This window comes from Taudactylus pleione, unplaced genomic scaffold (genome assembly GCF_031769625.1).
Source record: "Taudactylus pleione unplaced genomic scaffold, aTauple2 ptg000500l, whole genome shotgun sequence".
NCBI classification, from domain to species: domain Eukaryota; kingdom Metazoa; phylum Chordata; class Amphibia; order Anura; family Myobatrachidae; genus Taudactylus; species Taudactylus pleione.
Window position 1 is genome coordinate 1,511,156 of NW_028284902.1, and position 12,173 is coordinate 1,523,328.

The following is a 12,173-nucleotide window of genomic DNA, read 5'->3' on the forward strand; positions in this document are numbered from 1 at the left end:
AGTAGATGGAGTCGCAGCCCGTGCTTCCTAATACTGATGCTTAGTACTGCCAACTCAAGAAAAACCGAAGTAAAATAAAACTTAGAACTGCCTAAACAGTCTCCTGTACAAAGGTGAGTCTGAATCCTTCCGCACCCAATGAACAAACTGAAGTCCTACGGCTAGGGGCGTGGTATATATATGGAGGAGGACCCAGGGCATTCTGGGAGCCAAAGCTTTACCTGTTTGGTGCCTGGTCTTCCAACCATACTATCCCCATTGTATCTGTTGATCCCTATAGACCCCGAAGAAGAAATTACATGTTAGGTTAGTAGTTCATGAAATGATAAGGTGCACTCTGTTTCCATGTCACACTATAGTGGATTCTGCCATCAGAACATTGTATACATTTTCAGTGAAGGCTAGGCATCAAGGCACCCATACATCTGCAATGGATTGGGACAATTCCACAATCCCCTGACTCCGCATCGGGGCAAAGGGGAAATCCAACAGGTTCGATTTCCCAGTCAAAATATGATAGTGATCAACAATTTGGGGATTTTTAGCATGAAAAATATCAGATTCCTCAACAGATCACCGATAGATGGCTGCCGCATCGGGGGGAAAGGCAGGCAGATGCATGGGGGGGGTCCTTTAGTTGAAGCGGCAGGATTTTTTGTTGTTGTGATGAGTATACAGTATTTGACAGTTCAAATCCATGGGCTTACTTGTCAACAGAACTACTCGGGGGATATGGTCAATATCCCAGCACATGGGAAAGTAAGTAGCGGGGTTATGTTTAGAGGGCAGGGAGGGGGAGGTTACGTTTAATCACTAGGGAGGGAGGGTTTGGGGAAGGGTTAGGATACCTACCGACAGGTGTCAGTACCCTAACCCTGTCGGGATGCCGGCGTTGGGATTTTGACCACCGGGATCCCATACCCAAACCCTACTCCGGTCCACTGAATGAATATATGAATATATATATATATATATATATACATACATACATACATACATACACACACACATATATACATATACACATATATATATACATACATACACACAATACATATATTTACATACATACATACATACATACACACACACCAGATTGGCAACAGTACATCATTACAGTGGCAACCGTGGTGTAACTACCGTGGGTGCAGCTGCTATGGGGCCCTCCCACTGCACCTACGGTGCCAGGGGTCTGTCTTGAGTGTTCTCTGTCCACCACCCCCCTCCTCCTCCTCCTCATTCCCCCATCCCCCTGCATGCTTCTCACTCCCTCTACTCCTGATCACGGCCCACCCGCTCCGTGGTCGCGTCTTCCCGGTCAGCTCCTGCTCTCATTGACGGATAATTGGAGGAGGCGTAGTCGCCTCCTCACAGCATCAGTCAGTGAGATGGAGCCGACCGGGAAAGAAGGTGCACCATGGAGCAGGTAAGTCGGGGAGCGAGGAGGGTGCGGGGGGCCTTGGTCCAAAGGGGGACCACGGGCTAAGAGGTAGGGGGGTGCTTGCAAAAAATGTTGCTATGGGGCTCCCGTAGGTAAAGTTATGCCACTGAGTGGCAATCACCAATTTGTCAAATCGTGTTGGTAGGAGTACTTGAATCCCCTCCAGCAACTAGCTGCACAACTGGACTCAGAACTGATAATGTAGCAAGGGATTTTTAAGGAGATGTTCTCACTTTATCAGTTCTTCTCCTTTACAGCAGCCTCCATTCTGGGGTCTAGGCAAATACTTCCAGTAGGAGACCAATACATTGCATAAATTATAGACAAATCCCTGAACTGTACGTTTTCTTCTTTGTTGATTGAGGACCATGTCACTGAGAAGCGCAACAGCTGATTATCAGAGGAAAAAAAAAAAAAAAGGAGGTATGTTTTGATACCAGCAACTGTACTTTAGATACTGAAGATCTAAGACAGAATACATTTAATTCCTTCCTTAAGGACGAGTAGTACACTAAAAATGTACCCATCCTGAGAATTTCAGGAAAAAGCAATGTTAAGGGCTCTTAATTTCTGATGTTCTCCTGACACCCACAGACTTAGGGGTTCCCTCATTTGAAAGAGGGGTGCCTTCTTTCAAATGAAGTGGCCCATCAGAAGTTATTCTCTGCTGATCATGTATAGTCACTGAAGAACAACCCCAACACTGCAGAAATCATTAAGTCATCGATGGATGGGGGTCAATGCCCAGTGGACTGTCCACCTTTCAAATTGGTATTCCGTGCTTCCATACTATTCAAACTAATTTTATGCATACCTTTTAAACTAGACAATAACGATAATTTCTTTATGTGCAGATTTTATTATGAAAACATACATGCAGAATCAGTGGGTTTTTTTTGGAAAGATTGAGAAATGCTGAAACATGAAACCGAAAGTATTTCTTGGAGGTTTAAAAAAAAAAAAAAAAAAAGTAATGTGAATGAATGAATGTTCCCAAAAACCCACACACTTTGAGAACATTTTCTTTGATGTGTAAAGGAGAAAGTAATGCGGTTTCCTGAAAGCTTGCAGTCTTCTGAAAATCAATCATTTGTATTGGTTCTGCATTACAAGAAAAAAAACACTGCTGATAATGCTACGAAGAGATTAAACATTTATCTCGACGTATCAACCTTTTTAATTCGGAGTATTTTTTTCATCCAATAAACCACCACACCCTTAGATTTAAAGATTTTTATTAAAAGTGTTATCTTTCCACAGTAGTAAAAGCTTTGGCACATACAGTAAAAAATACAATAAAAACAATTAACAAAAAACCAACCATAATTACATCAGATTCAACTGCCATCACTTTATAGATTTCAGAATTAAGTTTTCAAAAGTTAAGTAGAAAGAATAATTTTAAAGATGCAGCAGACATTGATAAATAACACTGAAGGAAAGTCAGGTATTAGTAAGGATTGTGCAGGGGGGAGGGGGAATTAAAATTGTGCATATGGTAAAAAAAAGACAGTGTCAGAAGCAGCACATTTTATGCCGCACTGGTAACATAAAATGAGCAGAATTGGTCCCATCGGCTAGGGGCATCCTTGACCCCACTGATGCCAAAGCCCCCTGCAGTTCATCAACTACCACAATACACTGCAAGATTCCATCGACTCAAAAAGGGGCACTTTAACACAGGATCTTTTCCTTCTCGTCCAGTATTAAAAAAAAAATAATAAAAAAAAAAAATATATATATAAAAAAAATTAAATAAAAAAATAAAATAAAAAATAAATCCCTTTTGTTTCCCAGATCAATTTAAGCAAAACAAAAAAACATTACAATCATTAAATACTGAATGGCATTAAGTACTTCAGATGACTTTTGAAGCGTTCTGTATTATCTGCCAGTCAGAGGAGGCATCCATGCTCCTCTTACCCATAATTTGCTGCTCCCTTAGGTCAGCTTAATGTATTCTTTGCTGGTGTAAGATGGTTAATTAGCCATTGATCCGCTTGGAATGTTCTGCATCTGCTTGAACTTCGAGTGTAGTGTAGCACTCAATGGGACATTTCAAATTCTACAGGAGGAAGACAAAATTGCAAAAGAGTTGGACCAGGACAATAAAACAGATTCGAATAGCAGGCCTCAGGTCAAGCAGAAGCATAGACTGAGATGAAGTGCATACAGATGTGTCCTTACAGCTGCCTTTCCTCATCCCCTTGGCCTGAACTCAAAATTCCATGTTAACGTTGCTTCCTGGCTCCTAATCCTGAAATGGGCTCTCAAGACCCCTTCCTCAAAGCTTACCAGCTCTCATCCTAACCCACTACTCCATGTTCCTTCCTCACAATCCAGCCCATCTGTGTCACCCCTGTTTGTCTGCCCCCTCCCCTTTAGAATGTAAGCTCTCACGAGTAGGGCCCTCTTTCCTCATGTGCTTCTCCCTCACTTACTCCTACTTTAATTTACAACAGCACCTAACCCTTGGTTGCTGACGCCATGCTGCTTATTTAAGTGTCATGCAACAATGTATAAATCGTGTATTTGTCCTGCGTTGTTTGTACTGTTAACTGTTTTTCTTGTGTGCTCATTTGTCTATGTACTTTGTAAGGCGCTGTGGAACCCTTGTGGCATCTTAACCCCCTCTTGGCACACCAAGTTCCGCGTCAGACATCTCTTTTCGACAAAAATGCATTTAAGTCGCAATGCAATGTGATTAGGACTGTGCCGATTAATTTTATATGCGACACTTGTTTATCTGCGTGCGACAGTCTCTGAATCAGCTTACGAAGTGCTATGATTCAGCGGCCGCAGCTTTTTTCATTCCAAGTTCTGTTGTGGTTCATGTACAAACTCAGGTGCACACAGATATACAAGTGTAACATAAAATGAATCAGTCTGCTGGTGCGTCCTAGTCACATTTGTGGCGAAAAAAAACAAACCACCCGACGCTTTGTTAGCAATGGCGGCTCGCTCACACCAGGCAAGTCACGCTGCGTGGCATATTGAGGCTAGATGTATGAGGACACAGCTGTAGTAATGAAAGCAGAAGTTGGAGATAAGGGAATGTAACTTCTACTATACAAGTTATCCTTCTCATCCAACAACTACAACACACACATGGCAAAATTACTTTGCCCAATCAATTATGATTTTACTTCGATTACCTGCATAGTGCCTGTATAGCAAACTCATGTCAATAGAACTCATGCACTTATGCAGGACTTCCAATACAAGAAACATTGCTTATTAAGGTCTGTAGTACTCCTGCAATACTCACAAAGTTGGAATTGATGGTTCGTGTGATTTCTGAAACTGTGTGCCCGGCAGTATTGGGAGTAACTGCAGCACCTGGTCTTCGGCAGTTATCACATCGCCATCCCTGTTAGAACAAGCACATTTTTTTAAAATGTAATAAAATTTAAAAATATATGATTTTTAACACAATAGTGAATCAACCATCTAGCAAGTCAGTCTCACGAACCCCACCCCTGGAAAGTAAAAAACAAAACAAACAACTTTTACTCTAATAGCTTCCAGGCCCAATGTACGCTTTAGGTGTCAATCCTGGCCATATTGCAACACCAGAGACCGTATCTTGGCCAAGTGGCCCTCTGCTACGTATAGTTTTCTGAATGGAAAGTATTAATGCAGCGTTTTAGAGTACCCTTTATTTATTAAAAGTGCAAAACGCTCACCTGTTGTCCTCCATAACAGGTACATGAGCAGATAGCGCCCAGGTATTCCTTCTGCCACTGCTCCCCAACATTATACATTTTCCCTAAGTCGTAGCAAGTAGCTTCATCTGTAAAAGTGGATAACATCGGAAATAAGCCTCAGTATTAAGGAGTGACCTCAGACAGGCATATACTGTGAAATTACTGTCTCTAACTGTGCATACTAAAAATACTGCATCTACAGGTTCCGATTTTTACCTTTTGTCACAGAAATAAAGGTCTAGGTTTGCGAGACCAAGCTCTCAGTGTCCAATGTCCTAGGGCGTGATTCTAAGCCGCACGCTATGTCAAGATCGGACGTAGTTGTGAGACTTTATTTCTTCTTACTGCTCATGCATCCAAGTCGCACTGGGCATGCGTCCCGATTGTGTTCATACAGAGTCGAAGTTGCGATTTCAGACGCACTCATGGAGAAGTACACTGAAAATGTATTGGGGTTCCAGGGCGATGACCATTCAGACGCACAGCAATGGTCCATCTTTTGGGCTTGTTACGGGGGGGGCGTTGCTGAACTGTTTGTGTACACAGACGCTTCATTGCTCACATAGGAGGCCCGTAGTCAGACGTAAAATCTGCGCCTGCCATAGGGCTGGTGCGTCTAAAGATGCACCAGGCGGTATTTCAACATCTAGGGGAGCAGACAGTGGGCGTCTCAGTCTATTGCCGGAAGAACGCACTGATGTACACCAGGGAAGGGCTTTATACCGGCAGTAGTATAAAGTCGCAGACAGGCAAAAGACGTGGCTACTTCAGAATCGGGTCCTTTAAGTGCTAAGATACCAAAGGCTTTTTTTCCTAAACACAAAAAGCCTGAGGAATAGTTAAACTAAGGCCCATTTGACGAGGTGAATGATCACAGCGCTAGCCATCAGTGGCGTACCTAGGGCAGGGCGAGCGGGGTGCGTGCCCTGGGCGCCGTTGGACCGGCGGCGCTCCGCCGGCCACGGTACCGGCCCGCCCTAGTTAGCCCAGTGTAGCGCCGACCGCTACGAGTGCGGTCAGCGCTACACATTTACACAGGACCGGCGCTAGGCTCCCAGCGCCGGTCCTGTGCTGCACGCCTGAGCCCGTTCCCTCCCCCTGAGCGCTTGCCCAATAGCGCCAGGAGGCGGGCTTAGGCTGTGCATAACACACGCATCGCCGCCAGCGCTGGCGGCGATGCGTGTGTTTAACAGCAGCCAATGAGAGTAAGATACTCTCATTGACTGCTGCAGCACCCACTGCAAGAGCCGGACTTCCGTCCGGCTCCTGCAGTGGGTAATGGGACTGAAGTCATGACGTCAGTCCCATAATGCTGAGCGCGCCAGCCCGGGCGGGAGCGGCGTCGCGACCAGGAGCAGAGATTCAGTTAAGAAATATATATATATATATATAATTTTTTGTTTTTTTTTAAACCTATCTGCACAACGGGGGAGGGGGGTGGCTACTACTGGGGGGACCTCTACTGGGGGAGGGGTGGCTACTACTGGGGGCACCATTGGGAGGACCTACTCTACTGGGGACTACTACTTGGGGGGGGAACTACCACTGGGGGCATTCTAAAGGGCCTACTACAAGAGGCACTGCACTCGGGGGACCACTACTGGGGGCAATAATAGGAAGGGCCACTACAGGGGGCACTGGATAGAGGGGATCACTACAGGGTGCCTGCATAAGGGGACCACTACTGTGAAAACTACATGGTGTGGGGGGGGGGGGGGGGGGGACTACTGCTGGGGGCACTATATAAAGGGCACTGCATAGGGGGGGGGGGCAAGGGGGGACTACTACTGGGGGAACCATATAAAGGGCACTGCATAAGGGGATACCGCTACTGGGCGCACTGCATTGTGGGGACTGCTACTGGGGGCACTGCATAAGGGGGTACACTACGTGGGGCACTGCATTTGGGGGGGCCACTACTGGGGGTACTGAGTAAGGGGAACTAATTGGGGGCTGTATAAGGGGGACCACTACTGGGGATACTGTATAAGGGGCACTACTATGGGCCTGCATAAGAGGGACCACAACTGCATACTGGGGGTACTGTATAAGGGGTACTACTGGGGTTAAGGTGCATATGGATAGGAATGTTCAGCGTGAAAATAAAGGGGTGTCATGTTGACACGCCTCATTTTTAAGTGACCACGCACATCTCGGGTTGTTAGGGGGGGGCTCCCTTTTCAAATTTGCCCTGGGCTCCAAATACCCTAGTTACGCCACTGCTAGCCATACATATTCCAAACCACATCTACATAACTGGGCTGTAACGAAGAAGTTATCACTTAAGCAAAGTGAAGGACAAATGTGGATTGTGTAGAGCTGGTCATACGCCTGCTTGAACATATCTTTTCAATGACGACTAGAAGTAAACCAGAAGCTTCGAGATTCTTCGAACTCTGCCTATACACTGTTTCTTTGTATGCATCCTTTGAGCAATGTATAATCTTTCTGCAACCCTGCATCAGGCCCAAAATCTATTACTTACGAGGTTCACAGGTCGTCTTTCCATGTCCATGGCAGGTACAGCTCATCATCTGTCCATTCTCTCCCTGGCTGTCCCATTTCTCACCAATCCTGTGGTTAATGCCGTTGTCATAGCACCATTCTACATGAACCAAAGGCAGGAGATTAAGATATTATATGGCTAAAAAAAAAAAAAAGCCATGCTATTTCCCTAGATCACAAAGCAAAATCTAGCACAACACAGTTGAAATAATAGTTTGTCTACTCACTGAAAATCCTAGCAATCCAATATATGAAGTGGGTTTTAGACAGTAGGAAGGCAAAATTAAGGGTCTCATTTATCAATGCATTATATCACTCTCAATGAGTGATAAAACTTGTTGCATATTATAAATGGTGCTCCAGCCAATCAGCTCCCAATTGTTATTTTTCAAACAGGTGACAGTTGGGAGCTGATTGGCTGGAACACCATCATCATACGCAATCGTTGGGAATGATAGAACTGGTTGATAAAGGAGGCCCCAATTATGATCAACGTAAGGAACCATTTCACAGTGCTACGTACACTACAGCAAGGCAGGACTAAAAAGAGTCTCATACTCACTTGATGAGTCACATCTAATGTGCCCGCTTCCGTATCCCAGACACTTGCACCACAGTTTAAATCCAGACTCCGACATGCGTTCCCACTCCTGGCCGATTGAGTAATATGTCCCGCTGAATGGGTCGTAACAGTTATCCTCAAGAGGTTGAAGGACTCCATCAGGGACAACTGATCGAGATCAAAGCATATAGTCAGAAGGACAACCCAACTAATTAACAATTGTAATCAAAATACAGTACTTCTACTTGTTAAACTAAAAAAGCTCCCATCCGCCCAGTTTAAAACCAACTCATTATAAACTTACCAACATTGCCAATGGTCACCAATTCCTCCAAGATCTTGTGCCTATTTAGTCCTTTCAGTGCCTCCACAATAATATTATATGAGGCTCCACGGGTGAGACCATTCAGCGTGGCACTGGTAGAGGTACCAGGAACCCTAAACTGTAAAGACAAGTGCAAAATGTACAGGAATGTCAACATATTTCATAGGCAAAAAGGGTCACATCAGAATTTTCCATTGGATGCAATCACTGCAGTAGGGATTCTGGATGTTGACCCAAGCGGCAAAATGAGCAGAGATATGAAAAGTCTAAGGTTTAATCGAATGCTTGGACTGGAAATGTACTACAGTGGTGTAGCATCAACATTTGGGGTAGTCAGAATATTTCTTGGGCAAAACCTAATATTTTTTTATGACTTCCGAGGGAAAAAAAAATAAATAAATTAGGGCTCTGGGAGTGCCTGCATAACGCCTGGGAGGGGTTGCTTTATCTAGTGCACCCCCATTCACTAAAGGAGACAACATTTTGGTGAGAATACTCTCCAGGTCTTATAGGGCCACAAAAAAAATAAAAAATTGCCCATGCCAGGTATTGCTATAGCATTACTGAGCAGCGCTTGTAATCTAAGTGTTCTTGTTAATAACCAACAGCAAGTCAATTATATTCTCCGCAAACAAAAATATTACCTCTAGAGGGGCTTCTTCATGACCCACAGGATGGCAGGAGATGACATATTCAGTGGTCTCCAGTAGGGGTCTCCATGAAATAGTAGTTTGTGATGCCACCTCCTGTATTCCAGTCTCGTTCTGCTGAGGGTGATGTCCATCAAACTCTTTGCCCACCTGGAATCTTCCATCTTCGTGCCTCCATGGCACAGGAGTGGTGGGCACCATATGCTTATTAGTGACATATTCCTCAATGAATTGCGTTACTAGGTGGGTGCTGGGTTGTCCTACAGAGCCAGGAAGTTTGACACCATTATCATTGTCAAACGTTGTCTGTGAGACGAATGGTGTTTTCTCTACGTCGGAGGGTACATCGAGAATTTCGGGGCCTTGGTCGGGGTGAGGGAGGGTTACCAATAGGGGAACCTCATCTAGCCAAAGCGTTAGGAGCGATAAAAGCAAAGCGTTAATTAAAGCAGGCAGCAGCAATGATTCGTTGTATGCAAAAAGTAGATTATCTGGACTTTCAATATAGATCACCTGGGAAAATCCATGTGCAAAGTGGAAGCTTTCAAGCTTATATCGTAAAGTCCTTGAATCAAGGCAGGTGGAACCACAGGTGATCGTATATTGAATATTTCACAATTTTACACATGGAAGACTACATATTTTAATGATCAAGATTAATTTTACAATATGAATCCTTCATATAGGAGCCGAGGTCTTACCATTAAGAGTGTACCTATTACATACACAAAGTGACAGCAGCCATTCAGTGAACAGAAACCACTATAATTTCTCTCGTTACCCATTACATCTATTGGACAGATCCAGTGTTCATGAGATTGCAGCATGAACCCCAGAGCATAGAGCATAGGCAATACGTACACTTTGGATATAGACTAAAAACGCATTTACACAAGCCCAAATTGCTTAATAAAAAATTAGTGGAAAAAAAAAAAACAACAAAAAAAAAAACCATAGCTAAAACAAAGTTGCTTCATTATAAAATCCATTAGTAGTCACTGTACAAATCATAGAATTGGAAAGAGCCGCACATGTGTGGTTTCTTTTCCTTTATCAGAAGGAAATTCCTCATGACGTGTAGGTGTCCACACCAAAGTTACAGTATGGTAACCGTTAGAATGATTAGAAAATGTACTCTTGCAGAAGCAAAATATTTTAACTGTAGTCTTTCCTTTACATACATAGAAGCAATCATTACGTCAAATTAGGTGGCCAAAACACCACACACACTTTGGGTTAAAAGAGCAGATTGCAACATCTGTGAAGAAATTAACCACAAGCTGGAGCTAGGAGATGCGATTGCAGGTTTTTCTGAGGATAGTGATGAAGCAGTTTTAATAGAGTGATGAAATATTACTTAAAAATTGTAAAGAAAAAAAAAACACAAAGACCAATGCCGATACTACAAAACAAACCAACCTATTGTTAATAAAAGTGTACTGGCCACACTAGGGCTTGTATTCTAGTTTAAGAGGAGATTTATTAATTTGCATATTATCCTCCTACTACAGTATACCTGTCCTTTTCCGTCCAATCAGAGGTTCACTCTTCTGGTTATTCCTCACAGCAATGATATAAATTACATACTCTACACCGGGCTCCAGGTCTAATGAGGAGAAAAAAAAAAAAATGTTGTTGTAAAACAAATGTAATCTTCTGCCACGGGAGCTCCTGTACGTTTTTACCAACAAACATGGGGTATCCAGTCAGAATTTTCGAAAGGTTCTGAATGTCAAGATGGACTTTAGCTCAACAACCAATATGTCGGCATTCAAAATGTTGACAAGGTCATTGAGTTAACTTAACATGTCGATATGCAGTTTCCTGCTAATTGTTAGGGTTAGGCAAAAATGCAAAAACCGTATGTCGAGATCCTGGTATTGACAGAAGGTTGACCTTTTCGGATTTCGACATATTGGTTGTTATCCTAAAGTCCATGTCAACCTTAAAAACCCTGTCGATATTCTAGGGTCGACCTATCATATCACACCCAGAACAAGGTAGGTTGCAAGAGAAAAGGCTGCACTGACCAGGTAGAAATCTGCGCACTAGTACCAATTTGCTGGATCTCCTAATGGAGTAGAGAGCAAAACTATTTCATAATTTAAAGACCTAGAACACAGGTTCTCAAACTCTGTCCACAGGACCCCCAAACAGTGCTCATTTTCCAGGTCTCCTCACAGAATCACAAGTGAAATAATTAGCTCCACCTGTGGATCTTTTAAAATGTGTCAGTGAGTAATGAACACACCTGTGCACCTGCTGGGTGACCTGGAAAACGTGCACTGTGTGGGGTCCTGAGGACAGAGTTTGAGAACCACTGACCTAGAGAATGCAATTGCTTATTGCTACTCTGGAAAGTAAAGCTACTGATGGATATATCAGTCGTTCTATGGAATGGCCAATATAATCGATAGTACATTGGCTGGTGTCTACACCCGATAAGTCTGAGCGACATTGTTCACAGACATATCCACCTTGCAGTACAGGAGATGACCAATATATCTTTCAGAGATATTGTTCATCCGCTGGTGTGTACGGGCAACCCGCCGATCGCCTGTACACATGCTTCGGGGACCGGGCGGTGAGTGACAGCTCAACTGGGCAGGCAAATTTAAATGCTCGCCCAGTTGTGACGTCAACCCTGGCACATCGGGCAAATGATTGGTAAGTGTGTATGCACTTGGCAATTGTCAGAAAAGTCTGGTACACACTAGGTCGACCTAACATAACAGGGCAGATTTAATTAGTATTGGAACCTCACGCATTATCTGGGCAGGATAACCTTGCACCTTTTATTTCTCTTCTTCCCTATAGAGGTGCAAGCAAAATAAATTAGCTAGGTTTTCCCTCCTGTAATTTGGGCAGCATTAGGCTCTGCAAATCTATCTGCCCCTTAATATCCCCATTTTACAGATCACAATATGGATAAGTGTAAAAAATAAAAATGCTGAATTTCTCGTTCCACCCATAATGAACTAGC

The 12,173-nt window shown here is 43.6% G+C and overlaps 1 protein-coding gene across 5 annotated transcripts in view; it reads right to left on the reverse strand.

The window, feature by feature from the left end:
• Nucleotides 1–2,659: 2,659 nt before the first annotated feature.
• FN1 (fibronectin 1) overlaps nucleotides 2,660–12,173 on the reverse strand; it is a 64,529-nt gene continuing 55,015 nt past the window's right edge. For 4 of the 5 annotated variants that reach the window (XM_088449925.1, XM_088449924.1, XM_088449923.1 and 1 more), the window contains 8 exons: nucleotides 10,707–10,796; nucleotides 9,185–9,594; nucleotides 8,520–8,658; nucleotides 8,216–8,383; nucleotides 7,634–7,753; nucleotides 5,128–5,234; nucleotides 4,710–4,811; nucleotides 2,660–3,506 (listed from right to left, as the gene is read on the reverse strand). In XM_088449925.1, the coding sequence (XP_088306051.1) occupies nucleotides 3,426–3,506; nucleotides 4,710–4,811; nucleotides 5,128–5,234; nucleotides 7,634–7,753; nucleotides 8,216–8,383; nucleotides 8,520–8,658; nucleotides 9,185–9,594; nucleotides 10,707–10,796 (1,217 nt within the window). In that variant the 3' untranslated portion in view covers nucleotides 2,660–3,425. The remainder of the gene's footprint in view (nucleotides 3,507–4,709; nucleotides 4,812–5,127; nucleotides 5,235–7,633; nucleotides 7,754–8,215; nucleotides 8,384–8,519; nucleotides 8,659–9,184; nucleotides 9,595–10,706; nucleotides 10,797–12,173) is intronic. The other variant, XM_088449922.1, reaches the window with a different exon arrangement.